General features: G+C 39.4%; 1 protein-coding gene across 1 annotated transcript in view; it reads right to left on the bottom strand.

The window, feature by feature from the left end:
- MAN1A2 (mannosidase alpha class 1A member 2) overlaps positions 1-22,532 on the bottom strand; it is a 144,840-nt gene that overhangs the window by 20,747 nt on the left and 101,561 nt on the right. Inside the window, exons 9-10 of the mRNA XM_065851340.2 lie at positions 10,955-11,070; positions 4,140-4,359 (exon numbers count right to left, since the gene is read on the bottom strand). Coding sequence (XP_065707412.1) covers positions 4,140-4,359; positions 10,955-11,070 — 336 coding nt within the window. The remainder of the gene's footprint in view (positions 1-4,139; positions 4,360-10,954; positions 11,071-22,532) is intronic.

Genomic DNA, 22,532 nt, shown 5'->3' on the forward strand with positions numbered 1-22,532 from the left:
CAGATCAGAGCACACCTTCCATCTTCGGTTCTCCCAATCTTCTGTCCAAACAGAGCGCCCTCTAGACTACGGAAAAATCTTGAAATCTCTTGTCATAGGATGGGAGATTTAGGATGACTGCAGCAATAATCTATCAACAGGTTATGATACAGAAGAAAGCAGAGTAGGTAGGAAGCAGAGACATGCTTATAAGCAGACTACATATCCTAAACAGATGACATATCACAAAATTATCCTGGTTACAGTTAATGTTTTTGACTTTGACAGTCAATAAGCCATTTCAAGTCCTTGGTGTTTCCGAGAGATGCCACATTTATTCAAAATTTCCTGAAGAGAGGAAAAGCCTCAGGGTTTCATGCTGTCAAGTTAAATGGATCCTGGAAACACATCTCTCTTGCTCAGAGGCAGATCAGAATCACATCTTCACCATCTTCCTCCAGTTGGTGAATTGGAAAGGCATCCCACAGGGAGTGCTAGATTGATGTCACACTTTCAATCAAGTTAAGAAATGTCTTAAGATCTTCAGCAAGCCCCTATGATGCACTTGTGACCATCCAAAAAACCTGCAAGGGATCACTGACACACACAGCAGGGGACTACGGAATACCCAAAATGTCAGTGGAAAGCTCTCATTCCAACCATGCCAAGGATAAGGCAAATTAGTCAGTGTACAACATTACCGTGCAAATCTACGACCATGTGGCAACTTTTGCTGCTTACATGCCAAAGTGATCGCTGTTGCCAAAACGGAAAGAAAGGACAGGCAGCAGAGGATATTTTTTCCACTGGTAAAGAGGTGAAAAAGCAAGACGCTTTTGTATCTGCAGGGTGGTCCTTGGTCTTCCCCAAACAATATGTGGCAAAACACACATCTTTTAATCATGAGTCTGGGGAACCTAGAAAAAGTATTTAAGTTGGGGAATGGATTACAGTATGTTTGGGAGCACTGTAACCCAGCAGGGCTTGTGTGGGATTCCTGCAATGCATTCTACTCCTCCCTGTCACAGCTGGGAGAGAAAGGTCTAACTGCCTGCTGGGGAAATTGCGCCTATAGACCACGAAGACCAACTGCTGACAGCACAAACTGGATGGCGACAGAATGCTTGACATCAAGGGGCAGACCAGAAAGCCGAGAAAGATTCATAATAACCTAAAACACTAAGGGTCTTAGAATCCATTAATAGAAGCAAATGCATCCAAGGGACCACAAAGGTAGCCTTAGAAATGATGAGAGTCTGGGCAATCGTAATTCAACAGGTGACTTTGCACATCAGTTGTGAGAACTGCGGCCCAAAAGGCAAGTAAATGAAGCAGAAAAGCAAACAGACAAGAACAACTGAAAGGGCTATATTAGCCTGGCAAAATAAAGTCTTGTTTTGTTAAAGAAGGCTGAAGTCACCACAAATGCTCACCCTTACAGGGGGTGATTGAGTTTGTCAGAAGACACAGGGTAATATATGAGAGGGAAAAGTGACTCAAGAGGATACTACCATCACTTTAGAAAAATCCTAGTACACCAAAAACCTCCAGCCACAAATGTCATAGCAGAAAATCACCTGAATTCTAAATAGGCATGTGGACTGTCATTGCAAGAGGAGCATTTTACTTATCACACTGGTGATCTGCCCAGATCTAAGTTACTCCAGTGAAATTTATCTGAAATAACAACTACTCATAAATCCTGGACACTAAATCATCTGTCATGTCACTATGGATTTCTTGTTTATTTATTTATGCAAGCCATGGAAAGCACAATTTCAAACAAGGATTTCTGGACATTGTATTCCATGATTTACATGATAACATGACAGTAGCATATATAGAATTTAGTTTGCTTGATGCTTTGTGTAGATATTCTTTAAAAAATTCCCCTTCCCCCTTTTTTTTAAACAGGCTTTCATACTTGCAACACATGCAAAAGGTTGCTGACAGCTGGCAATACAATGGTCATCTTTTCCAGAAGGGTGTTTGTTATGTGAAATTCTGTTTCGATTTTGCTGACACTAGACCTTGAAACAGAAGGATTTTTCCTCACGCTTAGCCCTTATAGAAATTTAGGTTGCTTCATAAAGTAGTATTTTTACACTAATATATTATAAAACCAGACATATACTGCAGTTTATTATGAGCAACCCTGGGAAGACACAGAAAAGGACAGCTGTGGTTGGTTTAGCTGAAGAAACAAGCTCTCTATGCTCAGCACCTTGCTGTCTTCTCTGGGGATACCAAAAGTGGCAAGAGTCTCCCAGCTCTACAGGAGAAAGAGATCAGGCTCTCTGCTTTGCTGAATGAAACATAAACCTATCAGCTGAATCAAGACGACTCTCTGCCCTCTGAAAGATAGTAATCTTCTGCAACCAGCTACTCCTGTCATTAAAGTGTGCAATTATTTCTTGAATACTGCTGTTACAGCATAATTAAGGAGTTGACACTTTGCCTGTTACAGATCTTTATTTTCTCTGAAAAGTCAGTCCAGGCAAAACAAGACAAACAAAAAAATCCACATTACTCAGACTGCAAGCCTGAACAAAAGAAATCTAGGACACTGCAAATTTATAGCTGTCTGTACAAATATCAGTCTGCCTCCTTCATGTGTGTGTTGTTATATAGTCACTAAATACACAACCAAAACTTTTATCCCCCTGCCTTTTGACTTATTTAGGGTACAGAATAAATATGTGAAGGAATAAAATTAGGACTGCTGCACAAACAACTAAATTTAGTATTGCTTATTTTTAAGTGTCAAACATTTAAATATTTAATTTCAATGTTCAGTTTTTCAGAGTGTAACAATAGTTATTATGTCCTACCTTTTTCCTTAATCATAGTTTTTTTTTAATGCTGTTGCTACCCAGGTAAAATATTGCTTATGTTCATCAAATTGAATTCTTTACAAATACAGGCAACTATACAATGACACTAGGTAATCCTGTGAATAAATATATGAATTATCATCCTAAAACTGCTTTTGAGTTTTAGTTATCATTACTTCTAGCAGGAAGTTATTTCAGAAGATCACTTCTCTGATGTCTACACAAAGCCATTTCTAATTTCCAACCTAAATTTATTCCTGATGAGCTTACCAATCTTGCTCTGGGTACAACTGTGTAATTTATATCTTAAAATAACTCTTTCTTTTCACTGTTTACCCCTTGAGATGACAACAAATTTATTCCCTTCTTGGGCATTATTTTTCTAGTCTGAACAGGCCTATCTCTCTTATTTTCCCACTGTAAGATAAAAGCTCTGTTGCTCTAATCGTTCTGTTGGTCCTTCTCCGCATTTATTCTGCTTGAAATTCAGATTTGCACAGTGTATTCTGGATGACAAATTACACATCTTCTAAGGCAGCATTAATATTCTGTAATCTCTGCTGAAAATTCTTCATCTGATACAGACTAGGACTGCACTGGCATTTTTAAAATCCCCATTTAGAAGAAAGAGCTCCTGCCTTTTTTTCTGGTGAACTTTTTATTTGTGACTGTCAGTCCTCAAGATCTTTCTGTTTACTGTTCTGAGACTCTTTTGTTTTAACTGTGTCTTATGACTTTACGGCCACTCTAAGTATAATCAGCACACTCCGACTTTATGCATCAATGTAATTATTAAAGGTGTAAAAGAGACCTGGGTCCAAGAGACTGAACTTGAGAAAGTTCCAGCCCAACACTGAAGTCTGATATGGCCTCTTCATTAGTCAGGCATTTGGCCATCTCACAGTTTGCGTACTAATCTTCATCCTTTCTAGTTTAATATCCTTACAGAGAATGTACTAAAACCAGTAAAAGGTGTGTTTACAAATTTTTCACTGTAAGAACAGTATATATGAAATGAAAAACTGCCCTATGTATCTGGGAGAACAAGTGTTCACACGCACTCCTTCTTCCCTGTACCCATATAACCTATCTTAGTTGACTGATCCAAAAATAGGGATAAATGTGCAGGAAGCAACCATAAAAGTCTCATTTTACCTCTACTCAACATGATGTAAATCAGAAGTAAATACATGGATGTTAAAAAAAAAATCCTGGTATAAAACCAGTACATTTGATAAGGCATAGGTACATAACAAATTTAAAAAACAATTACAACAAATTCTGTATTTCAACTACTGAAATAACTAGATTAGCAATGTATCTTACTTGTCCTGTCATATGACTCATGACATGTGTGTGCAATTTCAGCTCCAAGCTGCAAATAATGTCCAGCTTTATCATCTCTGGAACCGTCTGCTCCAAGGGCAAACATTCCCCCTGCAAAACAGGTCAAGTGGCCCATCTTTCTTTCAAGGTGTCCATTCTTCCACTCCCCGATGAAGGTCAGTCCTCCATTGGACTTTCTGATAAGATGTTTTTCTATGGCCTACAAGAAGATGAAGAGAACTTTCAAATACTGTTTCGCATGCAAGTTTTACATGCTAACTCTTCTTAAAAAGAATAAAATACCATTTTCAAAACAATTTTCTTCTGCAAAATTAACTTCTGATCACTACAGGAAGAAATAGCTGTAATAATATAATTTCACAATGCATACAAAAAATATCCTAACTGTTAAATGATGTTAATAAGATCAAAACTACAACATAGAAAATATTACACTTTTAGCTGATAATTCAAAACACATTTTACGGTTCAAACAATGTTTGCCTACCTATTAACTCCGAGAAGTACATACTTGTTCTGCTGTACAGCCTGTGTGTACTCAGAAAATACATCCACATTGGGTACTTTTGGTCAGCAACATATGTAAAGGCAGCACCTGCATTCCCAGACGGCCTTTAATAGAAAGCGACAGGAAAGCTCCAGCCACCTTCCAGCTGCTTCTCTGTAGCAGCTTCCTGATTGCACACGGTCAAAGGATGGGTGAGGGCTAGAGCAGCTGTTTGCTGTTTTACAGGTGAGGTAACTGCTGCTTTTTCTTTTGATTCTTGTACCAATGTGTGTTGTTGCTTGTAATTCATAACTGGTATTCTTCTGGTAGTAGGAAGGAGAATAGCTGACCCAACTTTTCCAAAGTTTGCAAACTACACGGAACAATACATTTACTTAAGCCTTTTTCAAAGACGTTCACAATCCCCACCAACCTACTGCAGCATTGTCTTTAGCATTAGACAGTTTTTCTAGAACCTAGAATCCTGTTGCAGTCCTATAATCATAAAACGAATTATCATCTTTACCATGGAAACATTATTCCTATTTTCTTTCCAGAATGCCATTTTGTACTTCCACACGTAACTACCTGATGGGTTCACAATTTCCTTCAATGTGCATGCCCTGGTCAGAGTACTCCGAGGCTGATTAGAGCTGAAGGATTGAAGTGCCATTAAAAAGGCATTTACTACTCTCCTTGCCATCCACAAGATCTATTACAGAAGTGAATTGCTACCCCTTTCCATGACTTTTCTGGTACATACAACAAATTACACCCTAAATGCCCACAGCTGCATTTTGCATTAAAACTAAATACAGGGAGAACACACAGGCAGAGGATCCTTCATAAAACTAAAGCAGTTATCTTGGATGAAGAGCTCATGCCTGCTGCATGCAGTTGTCACACCTTGCTATCTACATGCAAACTATGCAGCTCACTACAGTATGGATTGAAACAAGAAATGCATGGATTAACCAGCTTGCAAATCGTGGTTAAGGTTTGAAAGTGGACAGTGAAATAGCTTTTCCCACTGTCTTTTTTTTTTTTCCCCAACAAAATGGACAAATGAACAGGTTCAAGCTCTTCTGTGACTGTAGAAGATATTTCAAATTAAATATCAACTTTAAAAAAAAGTTAAGTGATACAGGACTGTTAAAAGTAGTCCTCTATCCAGGTACTGAATAACATCTGACAGCCTTCCAACAAAACACTTTTCTAAAAACAAAATTCTTGAAATGACAATTAGAAAATGCAGAATTTGTAGGATTAGAAGGCTCATTTGGGGAAGATGATAATATAAACAGTAATCTGAAATAGTTATGTTTTTGTATATCTGTGTGTTTCCGTATGGTTTTCTGAATATGTCCTTAAGATGCTGCAGTTCTTGCAGCAATTTTTCTGAACGGATGCGAATCTACATCTCAGTCATGCAAGCCAGTGAAGATTTGGCAGTCCCGTACGGACAAGGTGAATGTACTGGCTAAAAGCCAGTGCAGTGGATTACAGGGAGAAAACTGCATTATCATCAGTAGGGCCCTGCTCCTTACTTGTACTGTGGGGACTGACCCAGCATTTGGATGGTGACATTTCTCCACTGTCCTCTGTTGTGCCTGTGCATTCTGAAGGTAATGAAAGAGGAAGTGCTGGTCCTGCATTCCTGTTGGGTTCATTTCTTCACTAATACCACTGACAGATCTTAAGTTTGTGCTTATGGCAGAATGCAGCGAGAATGCAGAAATAACCATCAGAGCAGAAACTAATAAGTTTCTGACAGCTGCCAGAGTGGTTATCCAGCAATCATGCAAATTGGCATTGAGGACTGGTATGATACCGTGGCTTCTTCAGCTAGAGAGTCTGACGTGGTTAACTGTACAAGCCTCATTTGTTCCGAAAGGACTGGTACAGGAAAGGTTGGATCTGCTGAAAATTCTGCCACTGAGTACAATACTAAGATTTGTAGCATTAGCTCTGTTGATTCCATTATCCTACACTGTGACAAAACTGACATTATAATGATTATAGGATTTTTTTGGTCATATGGTCCATAAAAGTTGGGGAGTCCTTTTTTAAAGGAAAGCCACTTTTACTATGAAGAGCAGGAAGGCTTAAAAGCATTTGGATTATTTATTTCTTGGAAGAAAACTTTTTTTTCCAAATGTTGTCTGGAATTCTCTTTTGAATTGTATCTTTTTGTAACTACATAACTGTTGAGGAGTAGATGGCTGCAGCAGCATTTCCAGGGCAGCAAGAATCGCTGTGGTTGACACCAGGAGAGGCAGCAAAGACCAAGTGTACACACTTCTCCATCAGCTACTTCTTTACTCTAGGTTTGCTTTCAGAAGAACATCCTCTAGATGCAATGTGCCCCTCTTCTGAATGGAGAATCCATCTTCTGAATTCAAATATCACTGTCTTGTATAAGGGGTAGTTTTTGAAATCTGAAAATCAAGTTCTGTCAGCAACTTAATAATTTAGTTCCATTTTAAGAATTGAAAGGAAGCATCCCCAAAACAAAAATAAATGCAGCCCTCTCAAAGTACCTTATCATTCAACAACCCACTGCTCGGTAACTGTTTAAAAAAAGGGGCAATTAATATTTACAGTAATTAACAAGGAATAGCTGGGCATTGCTGGGAGCACTGCCTAGCAGACAAGAAAAGCTTGAGCAGGCTGAGACAGATGTGACATTCGTATCCTGGGCTGGAGGCGTGGGGCCACAGTGCACACCCACAGGTGCTGTAAAGCAGTGACATCCAGTTGGACCATGAGGACTACGCATGCACTAGAGCAGACATATATACTTCAGCTTCCAATGGAAATACTTAGTTTACATCAACTAAGAGATTAACTGAGGGAAGAAGCTTTTTTAGTCTGTGAAATGCCCAAAACAACAGACCGAGATGTGAGAACAGAATGTTCTCTATCTGACCTTCATGCTTTCTGTGATTTTTATGACTAAAAAAAATAGCATTTTCTCAGCTGTCTTGCAGCAGTATTTGCTATATTATGATAATTAAACACGCTGCTGAATCCTTCTTTTAGCTATCTAATGCTGTGCAGTAAGAAAGAGCGAGGATCAAATTTGTGAGCCTGATAGATTAGACTACTCAAGGCAACAGATCAGAGGAAGCTTCCTATCGTCTGGCTGATGCAAGGAGGAGAAAAGACACTTTAAGCCAGACTAGTTAGGAGGTCCACATGATGCTTTTGAAAGCAAAGTTAAGAGGCTCACCCGCAGTACTCATAATCAGAAAAAATTCTCTATAAGTTTCACAATTTCAGCTCTTATCACAGCTGTGAATCCACGTACGGGGGCGTCAAAATTAAGTGTCCTCTAGAGTGGAAGACTGCACTAATGTTGCATAGTATGTAGAAGTCACACATACAGAATATGTTTGTACTCTTGTCATGAAGTGTGTGGTAAACTGGATAAGGCTTCATATTCCATGGACTGGAAATCATGACATCTGGAGACCAGAAGCTTTCATCTTTTGTCCTCTTAATACCTCCAAAGAATGGGATATCACTGCCCCCTGCAAGACTTGACAGTTAGGGTATGGTTGCCTATCTTCCACTCTTCCTCCCTGTAGCAAGCTAATGAGAGAAGTGTGGCTGCACAGATACCTTCTTTTAGACTGGTGGGTGCTGAGAACATTTCCAGCTCTGTGCTATGAGTGGGAAGAATGTATTTTAAACCTTGCCTCTTCTGCTTGCATAAATGACACAAAGAGGTTTTGCTCCAAGTTTTGAAAAACAAGGAGTAAGAAGCATCAGCTGTGGAGGAAGACCTATGTAATAGGCAACAACAGAAGAATGGTAAGGGACTCTTAAAAATATTTTGAGATTTTAAATAAAAATGTAAACCAAATCCTACTCATTGACTCTTTGCCCATGTCTTTCAATGTCAAGTAGGGCCTGGGATAAACACAAACCCAGAACCAGAAGCATGTTCCACAACACATGAATCGGTACGGTTCACGCAGATTCAAATGTACACAGGTGGGTTTAGCTGAGAAGAAGCTGAAGAGGAAACCATTTGATGCACTGCAGGTCATATCACATACAAAGTGAGAGCAGCTCAGCTATTTCTCCCTCCTGTCCACAATGTGGATTCATCTGGTCCCAAATTTGCTTTGCTGTGTCTTCACTCAGAGACAGAGATTTGCCCACACAAAATGTTTGCAAGACTGGGCTTACAGTGAAGAGAATGAAAGGGGAAGTTGTTTTCCCCTAATTTTAAAGTGCTCACAGTTCAGGAATCAGAATAAAATATTTGAGCAGTTACCACAATGGATGTTAAACATCAACTGCTAAACATTTTTAAACCCACAGGACCCAATCAAGTGTATTTTAGACTATTAAAAGTACTCAACTGAAGTTTTGAACTAATGTTGTCTTTAACAAATCCTGGAAAGCTAAGGAAGTTCAAAAGAACTGGGAGACAGCTAATGCTTTAATAGTATTTTAAAAGGTTAATAGAACAGTCACATTAAATGAATAATGTGGTTTCAAAAATAAATGTTTGATTGACAAGTGTGTGCCGATATTAGGAATTTCAGGAATTTCCTTAGTATTGTACAAAATACTAGTCCTACACAAATTCAAGGTAGCACATGTGAAGTGGATTAAAAGTTCGCTTGTTAGACGAGTTCAAATTAAAACCAAAAATCTGAAAAATCCTCATCCCATGAAGATTCTGCAAAGATACTTTATTCAATGCTAGGCAGCATTTCTACCAATAATCTGCAAGAAACAAATGCTAAAAAAAAAAAGGAGATGACACAAAAATTGATGGAGCTATAGATAGTGATAAAGGAAAAGTCAGTTCTATAAAATCATCTAGAACAGCTGACAAATGTGTTTTACCTGAAAAAATGTGTTTTAACAGAGATAAGCATAAGGTCACACATTGAGGAATCAGGAATGTAAATCACAGTAGTAGGAAAGCAGTAAATCAAAAGCATTATAACCAACTTCAGAGTAAAACCAACTGGAAAGCGGATGAGAGTGCAAGGCAAAGGTTAAGAGTGTAAACACAGCTCTATGGCTGGATGAAAAGGAGAACACTGAGAAGACAACAGGCAATGACTTATTAGAATCACCATCACATTCTTGTCTCCATACTGACGACACTGAAAGTACTTAGAAAAAAGCTTAAGAAGGAATTCAAAGTCTGTTTTATACTGTGACACTAAAAAAAAAAAAAAATCATGCTTTTCTCCTTCAGGAGAGAATGCCTATTGTACTACCTACGCCTTTGCTAGTAGCCAGCAGATAATCCTTTAAAACAATGATGAGAAGGAAAAAGTTCAAGTAGCTGAAAGCCAAATGTAATTAAATTCAGGTTTGGAACAAGACACGTTACAGCTTCAAAGCAACTCTGGATTAGAACTTCCATTACATACCTTTTAAAATGTGATTTTTGACAACTCCAAGAACAGGCATTTTGCTTTAAGAGACTGCACTAAAACTAAGCTTTAAAAGCTTGTGTTGAAAGAAACACAGCATGCACAGAGCATGGAACAAGTCAGGCACCAAGCACACATCTGCACTTGGGCAAGACTACACAGTCCCTGCTGCTCTTGGTACCTTGGCTAAAACTACAGTAACTTGGTGACTCTCCACATCTCAACTGTAGCACAGGCATGTTGGCACAAGCGAACCTGATGAAAGAAGACATCTGTGTATGGGGATACTAAGAAAGTAAGAGCTGGGCAGCATAAACCTTGGAGCCACCACAAAAATGTCCCCAACCCACACCTCACTGAACCTCCCTGCAGAACTGCTCTGTTTGGACAAGCACTAACTCCACCTGTGAGAGGGAGCAAGACCATATCATAAAAGAACTATAGAGCAAGGAATAGGTACGAACTACATTTTATGAGATAAATATGGAATATAAGATCTAAATGTTTTCAGGAATAATTTTAAGACTAAAACAATTCAGGACTTCAACTCCTAGGATGATTCTGAACATTGGATAAAAATGACTCAGTTGTTCTGTACACATCGTAGGGTTGTTAGATCTCTTTCTAATAAACTATAGCTTAGGCTTTCACATGATACCATTTTAGACAAGCTGATTATTTTTAGCACAATAATCTGCATCAGATGTATTCTACAATAATACTTTTTAAACTACTCAGAGTGAAAGCGAGTATTATTCATCACCTGATTTCTTAAAACTTACATAATCAAAACAAGTCCTCTGCTTTGTTTTGGTTTGTTTCGTTGCTTTTTATTTTTATATTATGAAAGGTGTTTTGTAAGGTCCACTGTGTTGGAAAACTCAATGAATTATAATCACCTCAATTGCATCGTCGTACATTTTCCTTGCCTCTGTGTCCATCTTGTCTGACATAAGCCAGGCTTTCAATAAATATTCATAAAAACTGTCTCCCAGCCCGCCCACGGATGTGTGATCTGTAGGAGGGAAAGAAGAAAAAAACAAAACAAAACACAGTTGAAGTTGTTACATAATAGCACCTTAAATTTATTCAAAATATAAACTTCAGTTTTTAAGGTCTACCTTTGTAGAATTATCAACATTTTAAGCCCATTTAGCAGGACAAACCTGCATTGTATCCCCATCTCCTCCAAACTTAACTTTCTAAGTGTGGAACCTGCTGTATGCGTTCACTATTGATATTTGTCATTCTGCACAGGCTATTCCTCTTATCAAAAAACTAATTTAACGTCTGTTTTTACTTCATTCCACAGAACCTAATTGTTTTGGTGCCAGCTTTTTGTTTTGGTGTTTTTTACATATATAGGATACAACTGGGTCATGTGTCAAGCTATGAACTGCCACAAACTACACAGATTCCAATCTTTCTGGGAGGTTTTTGTTTCCAACAGGGTAGTTACTCAAGAGACTGATTAATTTTTCAAAGTAAATGTTCTTATTTAAATTCTTTCAGTCAAAAGGGAGGCAAATTGCTTTTGCTGTGTACAACACAAGCCCTGCCCTGTTCACTGTGCTTGAGCAACCATGCAGAGCCATCCCATGTCCTACGGGGTAAGGTTGCTTGACTATTAGAATCCACCACCAAAAACACTGGACCTCCTAACATGCAGATTTCTTTTTTTGTCACTTTTTTTTTTTTTTTTTTTTAAAATTCCTTGCAGAGGCTGCCTTTCACAAGTAGTGTCATGGCTATTCTGTGCTGACAGACCTCATGAGAACTACCTACATTTCTCTGAGTGACCCATCACCCTCACAAAAGGTCTACTGATGCTCTGACTCAGTCTTGGAGCTCCAGCTCCAATCATGGTAAGCACTCCCTCCATACACTCTTCATTCAAAAAGCAGTACGCTCTGTGAGATTAATATGTGACTCCAACCACAACAGTACATAACCTTTACTTTCCCAAGTTCACAGCCCCCAAAACGCTGGCACCAGAACCGTCTAAGTCTGCTGAAGCCAGGAGAGGGAAATGTTTTAAGATTAACTTTGTCACAAAGCACAGCTGTTACAGTCATAGTTTTCACCTTTTACCAGGTGAAAAAAGAAGATATGACACTTTCTTTTCCAAAGTAGCTCAAAAAACTGGTGTGATTCACAGTCTTTCCAAGATAAAGGTGTAAAACAGAGGTTAGAGCTCTCCTATTCCTTCTTCCTTCAAGCACTGTCCTGCCCCAGCATGTCTGCTTATCCCTGAAGATGTGAGTAGGAGGTTAGAGCTGGCAGATGCTCCCACCCTAACTCTTCCAGGAGCCTCTTGACTCCTCTGCTACTTACCAATGGATTTCTAAACAAAGGAAGGAGCAAGTGGAAAGCCTGTAGCTTTCCCAGCTGGTTTCAGGTTGCGAATTTGGAGCAAATTCACATGCTCTTCTCATCTCAGTATCTCCTAGACAGCCTTTTCACACCCAGCTACTAAATGATTTAACTACAAACAATGCCTTTTCATAAGCTTTCTAGCCCTGAGCTGTAAGAGGGCATTCAGGTCCTGAGCCACTTTCTTCCACAAATGCAAGGGCTAGAAATTACTCCATCAATGTCTGTGGTTTTCAGGAAGAAAATAAACAAACCATCCAAAGATGTCAAAACTACAGTTCATGTCAGCACTACTCAGAGACTGTCTTCACAAGAGATACAGTTTAAAACTACTTCTGTTAAGCTGCTGCCTCATGCCCAGCTGAGCTCTGCCACTCAAGTCAGTGCTGCTCCTTTGCCAGATCTCTTACAGATGTGCTCAGTACCCAACCAGGACAGGGTTGGGGGTTGCTGAATATCCCTCAGCAGCATTTACCTTGCAGCAGCTTCAGCTGGGTTCACGGAATGAAAGAGTAGGAAGATGAGTGGAGAAGGTTTATTTCCTAAACAGAGAAATGCACATTCTGGCTGAGTTTCCAAAGGCAACTATCAGAAACACACCCCGTTTCACATCTAGTTCTTCAGAGAGTCACTTGAGAACTGCCTTTCTCTCCTATCAGCAGCTCTCCTCCTTTTCCACATTGCTTCTCTTCTTACATGAAAGTACGGGGGGCATGCAGGAACCAGCACAGGATTCAGCACAGGGAGCCATCTCCTCAACAACCTTTTTTGCACCTTCTTCACACATTCAGAGAAGAGAGCTACACAAACCTCTCCTCCCACTGAGCAAGCAAGAAGTGAACACAGCAAAGCTAAGGGCTTCTGAGGGCCTTGCAGCTCTCAGCAGCAGCGTTTTCTTTATTCCTGTTTCACCCTCCAGCTCTGAACTACTAGGAGTTTTCAAGGCTCCTCTCATTAAACAGTGGGCTCTTCCACTCCCCAGGGCAGATGCCCTTCAGAGATGGACCAGAGGGTAGACGTGTCAGAAAGGACAAACTGATTCTGTTCCTTCTCTTCAGCAGCAGGAAAGTGAGAGATGAAATAATTTTGGTGGTTGCACATTGTGGACAGAGATGTTTCACACAGAAGGGAAGCAGTATATCAGTTGTGTTGAGATACAGCTCTCTTTTTATTTCCCTGACCTCCTCCATTTGCAAAAAAAATACCAGAAAGAGGATGGGAGTGAAGAGGCAGCCACTACAGCAGCTCAACTGAAGTTGAAGCACAGCAAGTTTTCCAGCTTCTACTGCTGCATTAACTGCATCCCTGGCAAGATCTCCTTCAGTGTCAGAAGATGATGCTGAAGCAGAATTTCCTGCATTTTGTGTAAGGACTACAAATGACTGGAAACTAAAACACTTTTTGTGACAGATTGCAGGACTTTGACAACTTGCTGTCACCTAGAGTTGAAATGCAAAAGAAATATTTTTCAAGATTTCTCAGGAAACATGTAAGAGGGCTGGTGAAAACTGTAAATCTGGGTCACCACACACCATTATCTCCTACAAAGCTCCAAACTTATCATCAGAAGGTCCACGGTGGTTATCACTCTCTCCTGCTATTTGAGCTACAGCTCAGATGGATGCAAAGATTTAACTCGGCTCAGTTCAAAATATTTCACTCATTAACATGATTTGCACATAAAATATTTTGAAGTTTTTCAATCAGCCTTAACCTTGGCTGTCAATCCAGAGTACTAAAAAGAACAACTCGTGATTTGAATAACTGAGGCTTGGCACTGGGTACCCTTCAGTAGACAGCTATGAAGGTAAGTATTATGTTCAAGATATCTCCAAGTATTTTCCCAACTGAAAAATGGATTTAGTTTTTCATATCTTTGGTCTACAATAATGATTTAATTAGGTCTATGTCATTTAAAGGTTTTTACTGTGAATAAGTATTTCACAGTGAAATCCTGAAGTAAAATTCCAGATAAAGACAAATACAGCAAAGAGAACAGAAGTATGAGGGCATATCAAACAAGTTAGAGGCCACACATTCTGTTCAATGATAGGTATACCTTTTTAGAAGGTTCATTCCTTCCAATCGAGACAAATTAGGCTATTTTTTCATTGCCCATCTTTTCAAATGTAGGCCCAGATGACTGGTCAAACGTGAAAGGATTACAGTCAAGCATTCCTTGGGAAGTCTTCTTTTAAAAGACATAATAGCTACAGTTGCAAAGAATACCTTCAAACATTTCAACCAAAAGCAATGCAAAAAACACTGCATTTTTTTCTAGTTTGTCACACACTTGAAAGCATGTTGTGTGCAAACCTGTGCAGCCAGCCTGTTTGAAGGCTTCCTCCTTGCCAGAAAGAGCCAAATAAAATATTCACAGAAATACATTTACAGTTTCCAGCAACATTTTTGCTAAGATATTTCAAGAGATTTACATCCTGTTAAATACTGGCATTCTTAACAACACACAATTGGAAAAAACTCAATTTCATAGCAATATTTCAATGAATTTTTAATTTATTGATAAAAAAAAATCTATATTTAGTCAAATATTGTGTCTCAGATAATATTTGAAAAATCCTATCCACCTCTTTCCCACAGACTGAGTGGAGGACCTTCTTTTAAATTCTCACACCATCATTATCTAAAGTTTCTAAACCTTGTTTCATTCCAAATGATTTTATTCCCATCAGCAACCCATTAGCTCACTGCTGAAACCGTCTTCTCCGACAAGAACCAGGACAATGATTTCACAGCAAACCCCAGAACACAGAGCAGGTCAGAGCACAGGCCATCTAACTGCAATGACAGTGAATCTCAGCTTGAGACAGGAGGGAGAGCCTGTGGCTTTCTCGTAATTTGTTCTCGGCAATTGAAATAATTTCTTTACAAATCCGGGGAGACAAATAAGCTGGTCTTTTCTCAGCTAGCTCTTCACGGTGTAGTCAGCAGGGTTCCCCCTCCTCAGTTACAGCTGAGGCACTGTGACAAATCTGGCTGTTCATCCATCTACCTAACGGCCGTACAAGCCAGTTTCTAAATGAAAGGCAGTGGTTCCCAAGTACAGGGCTATGGCAGCAGACTGCAAGTTCCAAACATGTGCCACCTCCTTTTGTTTAGAAAGAAAGTTTGGTCCAGTGAGCAATAAAGTATTTTCCACAACAACTGAAAGCCCTATAAAAATAGCATTAATAACAAAACCTGCTCTAGTGAAGGCCTACCTGCTCTCTAGAGTAAACTTAAGATGTGTAAATTATTTTTAAGCAGATGGCTTTAAGCAGCTTAATGAGGCAAATTAAAAACAGTTCATGTTTTGCTAAACCCTCTCTGCTTTGTGCCTTAATTGTTCAATTGTCATTTCTTGGCAATGAGCAGGAATAAAGAAAGAAGCCAGACATTGTTTTAAAAGCAGCACATCACACCAGAACTGATGCTGCAGTCACAACACCTCAGGGTGAGCCTTGGTGTTCCCCATGAGCAGATGGGCAGTGAGCCGCTGCCCCTTCCTGACCCCAGGGCATGTCCTCCTGTCCTTATGCATCATTTACTGCACAGCGAATAAAAACCGACGAAATAAAATGTTGAGCAGAAGTGTGTTCAGCACACACAAGCTGCTGTGCTGAAGACCTGTGCAGTGAGATAGCATTCTATAGCAGTACATAAGCACAAGCAGGAGATGAGGATCACCTATGCCAACAGTATTTTTAGTTCACAAATTTGCAACTATAATACTGATTTAGTGTTGTTAAGTACAGACAGCTAGAGAATAACCAAGACTTAGAAATTTGGCAATACATAAAAGAAACTTAGTCTTGGAACTGGAACTGTTATGACTAAAGTGAAACTAACATAAACCTGCCTACAGTGCTATACCAAATAGACTGGAAACACCAAATATGAACAAACTACTGATTCACTTCAATCAAAATAAGAGTAGCATGGAACTAGTTTGCAAATAGTCAAAAGGGAGGTGGATTTTCCTTAAGGATCACTAGCACTACCTTTGACAAAGTGCTATTGTAATATGTCAGGAAAGGAGTTCAAGAGCGGAAAAGATAAGTGACTAGGAGGGTGTAGTGAAGTGATTAATTTTAACTTTAATTACGAAATCTGAACACCCCAACACCATTAGTCGTTCCGGGTACCAACTTCTTTAGATTGCAGGAGCCCACTTTCTCTGAGTAGGAAACTTTTAAAGAATTACTTTCCTGTTTGTCTTCAGAGTGACTCTGATTAAATTTCAGTTCAATCTTTACTTCATGTAGTTGGGCTTAGTGCCCCTCAGCTGTTCTAAATAGGTGCAAGCTCCGTTTCTAATCCTTTAATCCAAACAGCTGAGGCCCTGGAAATTGCAGCTGCTGCAATTCACAGTGGAAATTCAACCTAAGGAAGCCATAAGCCATACCGGATGGCTTAAAAGTGCAAACACTTGTAAATTAACTGCAGCAGAAGCAGCCCTGATAAAAGGAGGTGGAGGTGCAATTTTTAGTCAGCTATGAATCATTTATCACTAAGGAATGCGTTACCAGCTTGAGAATTTTTCTGGAAACATGCAGGTTGCCGCATAAGAGAACTACATTCAAAGAATAGTTAGGGTTGCAAAGCCAAGCATTTATAAGTTAGGAGACAGCTGAACAGACATCACTTCCCATTCTACTGCCTGGTGCCGAAACAGATTCAAGCAACAAGGGAAAAACCAGCTCAGTTCCTCCCAACCTGGGGATGCATGATCATGCCTACTCAGCACACGCAACTCTAGAGAACGTAGCAGCTAAATACTTTATATGGAGAAAGTAGAAGGGAATTATTCTCAAAGGCTTGAAAAAATATGGATGGTTTCGTCCTCGAGCAGTCCTGAAACAAACAATTCCCACAGTATTTCATAACCAAAACATGACGGCTCTTGAGTTTCTTAACTGTACGCTTAAAAAAATAAGTCAAACCTTAACCTGGGTAGAATCACATTCCACCTCAAGCTTCATTTAGAAATGGCTAAAGCATTTTTTTGTCAAAGCTGTTTAAAAAAACCCGAACAAAACAGCTTGAGGCAGATAGAACATTCCAGTTGGAAGAGCTGAAGTTTGCCAGCTACAAGAAACTGAAAACAAAATCACCTAATAGAAAGCATGGAGCAGTCTTAACTGTAAGTGCTACCAGTTTCTCATATAATTAAGCAAAATGACTTCTTAGAACTGCAGTGATTATCAAACTAAATGTTACAATTCTCAAGCTTGCATAATTCAAGTGTGTGCAAGGACAGAAATAATTTGAAAAAGACCAACAAGTAAAACTAGCCCAAAGAATACATCTGTTTAGGTAACTCATGTTGTTAGAACCAAAACGCATCTTCAAATTGAATATAGTTCATGATTCTATAACGTCAAAGAAGTATCTTAATTTGGTATCTTGCAACAGGCTCTCTCTTCATATTCAGGAATTCACAGCTGGAACAAGTATTTTCATTTTTGTATTCAAACTTCCCTGAAACTTCAAAACATCCCAGCTATTATTTATTTCTGGAAAATTTTAGGTCACCTCTTAGAAGATGTTCACAAATGAATGATCAATCAACTAAAAACATCAAGTCCATGCTCAAAAATTAAGCACACATTAGACCTTTACGTTGGTGCTTTCACTGAAAGTGGCCTTTTATCACTGGAAGTTGTCTTTTCCAGACTATTACACTCATCAACAGAGTCAGCCGAATGAAACACACCACCCTCTCTGCCAAGTTTGGAGTCAGTATAAATTCCCCCTGCTTTAACTAAGCTGCTGGAATTTGCAATGCGTTGGTGGGAAGTCAGGTACATGTTTACCTCTGGTGACTTTTTAAACCTCACATAGTGGCTGTGGAAAAAACACCTAAGGGGTGGGAACGCTTTCTGCTACAACCAACACTGCTGCAGGTACATGCCCAAAACCTGAAGAGTCTGTTTTGAATAAAAGTTTCTACATAGGGAGATTAACAAACTCTTGATGTCATTGCAACCTTTATTTACCTTAGTCTTCCTGTAAGATCTCGACCCTCCCCTAACAGATTAAAAACAAGAAATGGGGGAGAGAAAACCTTCACAAGATTAAATCTAGCCCAACATCCATCTATGCAAAATTAGCTGGAAAAACCACTGTCAACAACTTCATCCTCTCTTTTCAAGTTGTATCAAGACCATAGCAGCTTATATACTTATATGTATATATATATACAAGACATGTCAACAGTCAAAAGCGATTTAAAGAAGCCACGAAAAACACTCCCTCCTTTTGATGTATTTATGGATTATACCACATGCAATAATAAATCCAGGCTACTCGGCATGTCTCTTTCTCCTAGACTTGTGTCTGTGTACCTCTTAATTTTCTTCTTGTGACAGATGCCAGAAATTGCACACACAGCCAGCTAAAGTTCCGGTCACTCTGCAGGTGCTGACTATAAGACTTGATCCATGCTCTATGAAACTGAACTACTATATCCTACATTTGTACATTATTCAACACCATCACTCTCTTATTTTTGACCATATAAGCCAGAAAGTGTCACAGTGTGATCTGCAATCAAAGATCAGCTATGTCTTCACACAGATCTCCAAGATGAGATAGTGTTTTACCTTGCTGTTACACAACAGTCTATCTCCCAGTGGAACTTCACAATTGAAAGAACCCGTCAGGAAAATATTATACATTTAACATTCCTTGAACAAAACTATAGACCCTCTCCCCTCAGCATCACCAAACTGGAAGTGTTCTCACAGGACTACCAGAAGGCATATCTCCACATGTAAATCAGAACATGAAGTCTCACTTACTGAAGACAGAATTAAAATAAATGGCCTGTTACATGTAATCTGAAACCTACTGTTGTTCTACAGAACAACATCAACATAAACATGTCGGTACACAGCCTCCAACAAGTGAAACAGAAGAACTAAAATAAAAACAAGTAACTGTAATAAAGCTGTAACAAGTTTGTAATTGGACTTCGACAGGCTTCCCTTTGACAGGAAATGAATAAATCAAGAACAGTTAAAAAATACAGTTTAGGTAGATAAAGACCCTAGTACAAAATCAATTAAAGAAATAATGAGACTCCACAGAAGCTCAAACTTTAAAAACTCATAGAATGTGTGTCAAAGTATACCTTCTTAGTCCCAAGTCATTTCAATTTAGCAGTCCTCAAAGCAAACAATATAAACTCTCAAGACTATCAGATGGTACCCTAAGACATGTCAGACTCTGTTAATACAGATAAATTTACTGAATTAACAGTGAGGAAAATAAATGTCAAAGACCTTGTAGGACACATTTCAAATTCCAAATATTGATGTTCTCTCCACCAAGATCATGGTCTAAAAGAAGTTTGGCAGTATGGCAAAATAAAATATTTTTCTCTTTCCACAGGAATGTATGCAAGCACTTTCAAAACCCAGTTATACTATATCTAAACACTGGGGACCATTTATAGACACTCCCTTTCAAATGCATGATTCATATACATATTCAACCTTCCAATAACAGTAGAATCTTTAACACACTAAACAAAGCTTTTATTTGTTTAGCTTTTTCAGCATCTTGCTCAACAAACCAGCAAAACGTCTTAACCTTGTAGACTTTTAAAAACATATGATCTGTAACACATAGCTCTGCTGTATTTTATTAAAACACAGTTTTAAGAGACCAACTTAGTTCTTGGCTTCTAATGAATGATCAAATTTGAATGCAGCCTTTTCCTGGAGCACAGTTAATTAATCTGTTCATTTTTGTTTTACAACCGTGTATAGGAAATTCCCCAGTAGAGATTATATAGATTCTTTTATAATCAAAACACATGCATGTTCCTAAATACAGGACAAGACAGAATATTTTGGAGAGAAAAATTAAGGACATCTGCCATGATAGCAAAGAAAATTAAACAGCAGAGAACCACCCCCACCTCCTCATCTGTAACTGCTGGAAGTCTAGAAATCACAATGTACTCAACTGAAAGCAGACTTGGAATAAAAACATACCACCACAATAAATGCATTCATCAATCCTCAAACCAATCACCACATAGATCACAAGTCTCCAGTTCTATAACTGGTGTTCCAACCACAAATCAAAAAAAGATCTATTTGCCAAGTCAAATAAGCGCGCAAAGATGAAGTCTGGTTGGGTACTACTTCTACAATACATAAAGTTTATTATTTTAATCCTGCACCATTTCTATTTAAGAAAATCTTTTCCTTATGCCAAAGGGGGAGAAAAAGCCTACTTGACACAATTCCCTTCAGTTCCTTCTAGGTTGTGGATGTTTTGCCAGAACTTGACATTACATTTCACAATTGGATTTTTCACAACTCTTGACATCAGTGGTTTCTTAGCTTTGTCTATAGCATGTGGGCGTATTAGCAGATATAATCTAAAGAGACTACTTATACTAAGCATGGCATCCAGTAAGTAAACAAAAAATGGTGGGGGCAAGAAAATGCAAAGTACCTTCACAGGTAAAGGAGAACACCAGCAACTTCAGCTGGCAAAGACAGGAATTTTCCAACACTAGCATCTTTCTCACTACCCATACCTAGACTACTGACCTATTAATTTATGCTGCGATTATATTTTTATCTGAAATATTTACCTGCAATACTTTAATCTTTTGAAAGACTACTTCATTCTTCAGTATTATTGACTTCAACCTGCAGTCTTCAAGGGTTTTAATCTCCCAGAGGCAGATGTGAAGACTGAGTTTCTTGCTTAATTTTAAACAATGAAAGTCCCAGTAATAGAAATCCAAATAGTGATTTATTTATCAATCTTTGCAGCACGTTTACAAGTTTGCATTCAAGAAAGCCATTCCTCCTATATATTACATAGAGCTCACACTGACAGGACAGTATCCTTCAGCTGACATGCTGATGGAAGGACTATTCAGTACGGAAGAAATAACAAAGGACAAGGAAATTGGTAAATTAAACACAAAGATATTAACAAGCAAGTGGCAACAGACAATAAGACCAGAACTCTTCAGCTACTGACTGATTGGCCACTAAAGGAACTACTCAGCCACAGCCTCGGAGAGACCACCTGAACTTTGTCACTGAGAAGAAGGGGGAAACATGGTTGTCATGAGCATTATGAGATATTTGAGGGGACTTGCAGGAGTGTGTAGAAATTACAATGGGCTATTTAAGGGAGGCCACAAAAGGAGGGAAATGGAAGGATAAAGGTAGACTGGGCAAGCATAAGCAAGGGAAAAATGGAGAGAAGGTGGTTAAAAGGGCCTGGTAGCATGTACATAGGCTGCTGATCACCACACTTGTTTGAGCCCTGCACTCTATCAGCACGGTCTGTCCTATCTTCTTATTAAACTCTTGTTTTTATTTTTTTTTTGCATGTAATTCCACTCACTATCCCATGTGTGAGTGCTGCAAGGCATAAACACTAACAGCTGGAGAAGAAGCCATAGGTGACAGCCTGCAGGTCCAGGTGCCAGCATCTGGAATGACTGGCATGCAAGAGAGGTCTGGGTGCCAGTAACTGGAGGGACTGCGGTGTGTGTTACAAGGTCAGAGTGCCAGCACATAGGGAGTGGAGCTGCAGGTCATAGGGGCCAGTAGGTCTGGGTGCCAGCAGCTGGAGAAAGGCAGAGGGTCACAGGGCCCTAGGTTTATGTGCCAGCAAGCAGAAACTCTCATGTGAATTTAATCCTGAGTGCATGCGAGTATGTGGAATTCATTAGCATCTTCCAGCTGGATGGGCTGGTGAGGAGGAGGAGACCTGCATCTGAGATGACCCAAGCTCTGAGTTGATAGCTGAATAAGGGTCCAGGTTCAAGCATGGGTATCAGATTGAGAGCCTTTGCTAGTATTTGAAGGATCTGTGAGGGTGCTTGTGAAGAGTGTGCAAGTGCATGCACCTATTTGGCAGTGAACACTAGGAGGGAGAGCAAGACCTGGCTACCTGTACGTAGGTTTTACGTGAGTTGTGGCAGCGCTATGTGTGGGTGCTACAAAGGCAGTGCTGTGGGTGCCAGTCTGTGTGTGCAGCCAACGTTAGTGACCTCTTGGTATATTGTGTGCACCTCACTAGGGTACATCCTCAGCCTTGCCACTGGCCAAGCCTGCAAGT

The sequence above is a fragment of the Patagioenas fasciata genome, chromosome 1, assembly GCF_037038585.1.
Source record: "Patagioenas fasciata isolate bPatFas1 chromosome 1, bPatFas1.hap1, whole genome shotgun sequence".
NCBI lineage: Eukaryota > Metazoa > Chordata > Aves > Columbiformes > Columbidae > Patagioenas > Patagioenas fasciata.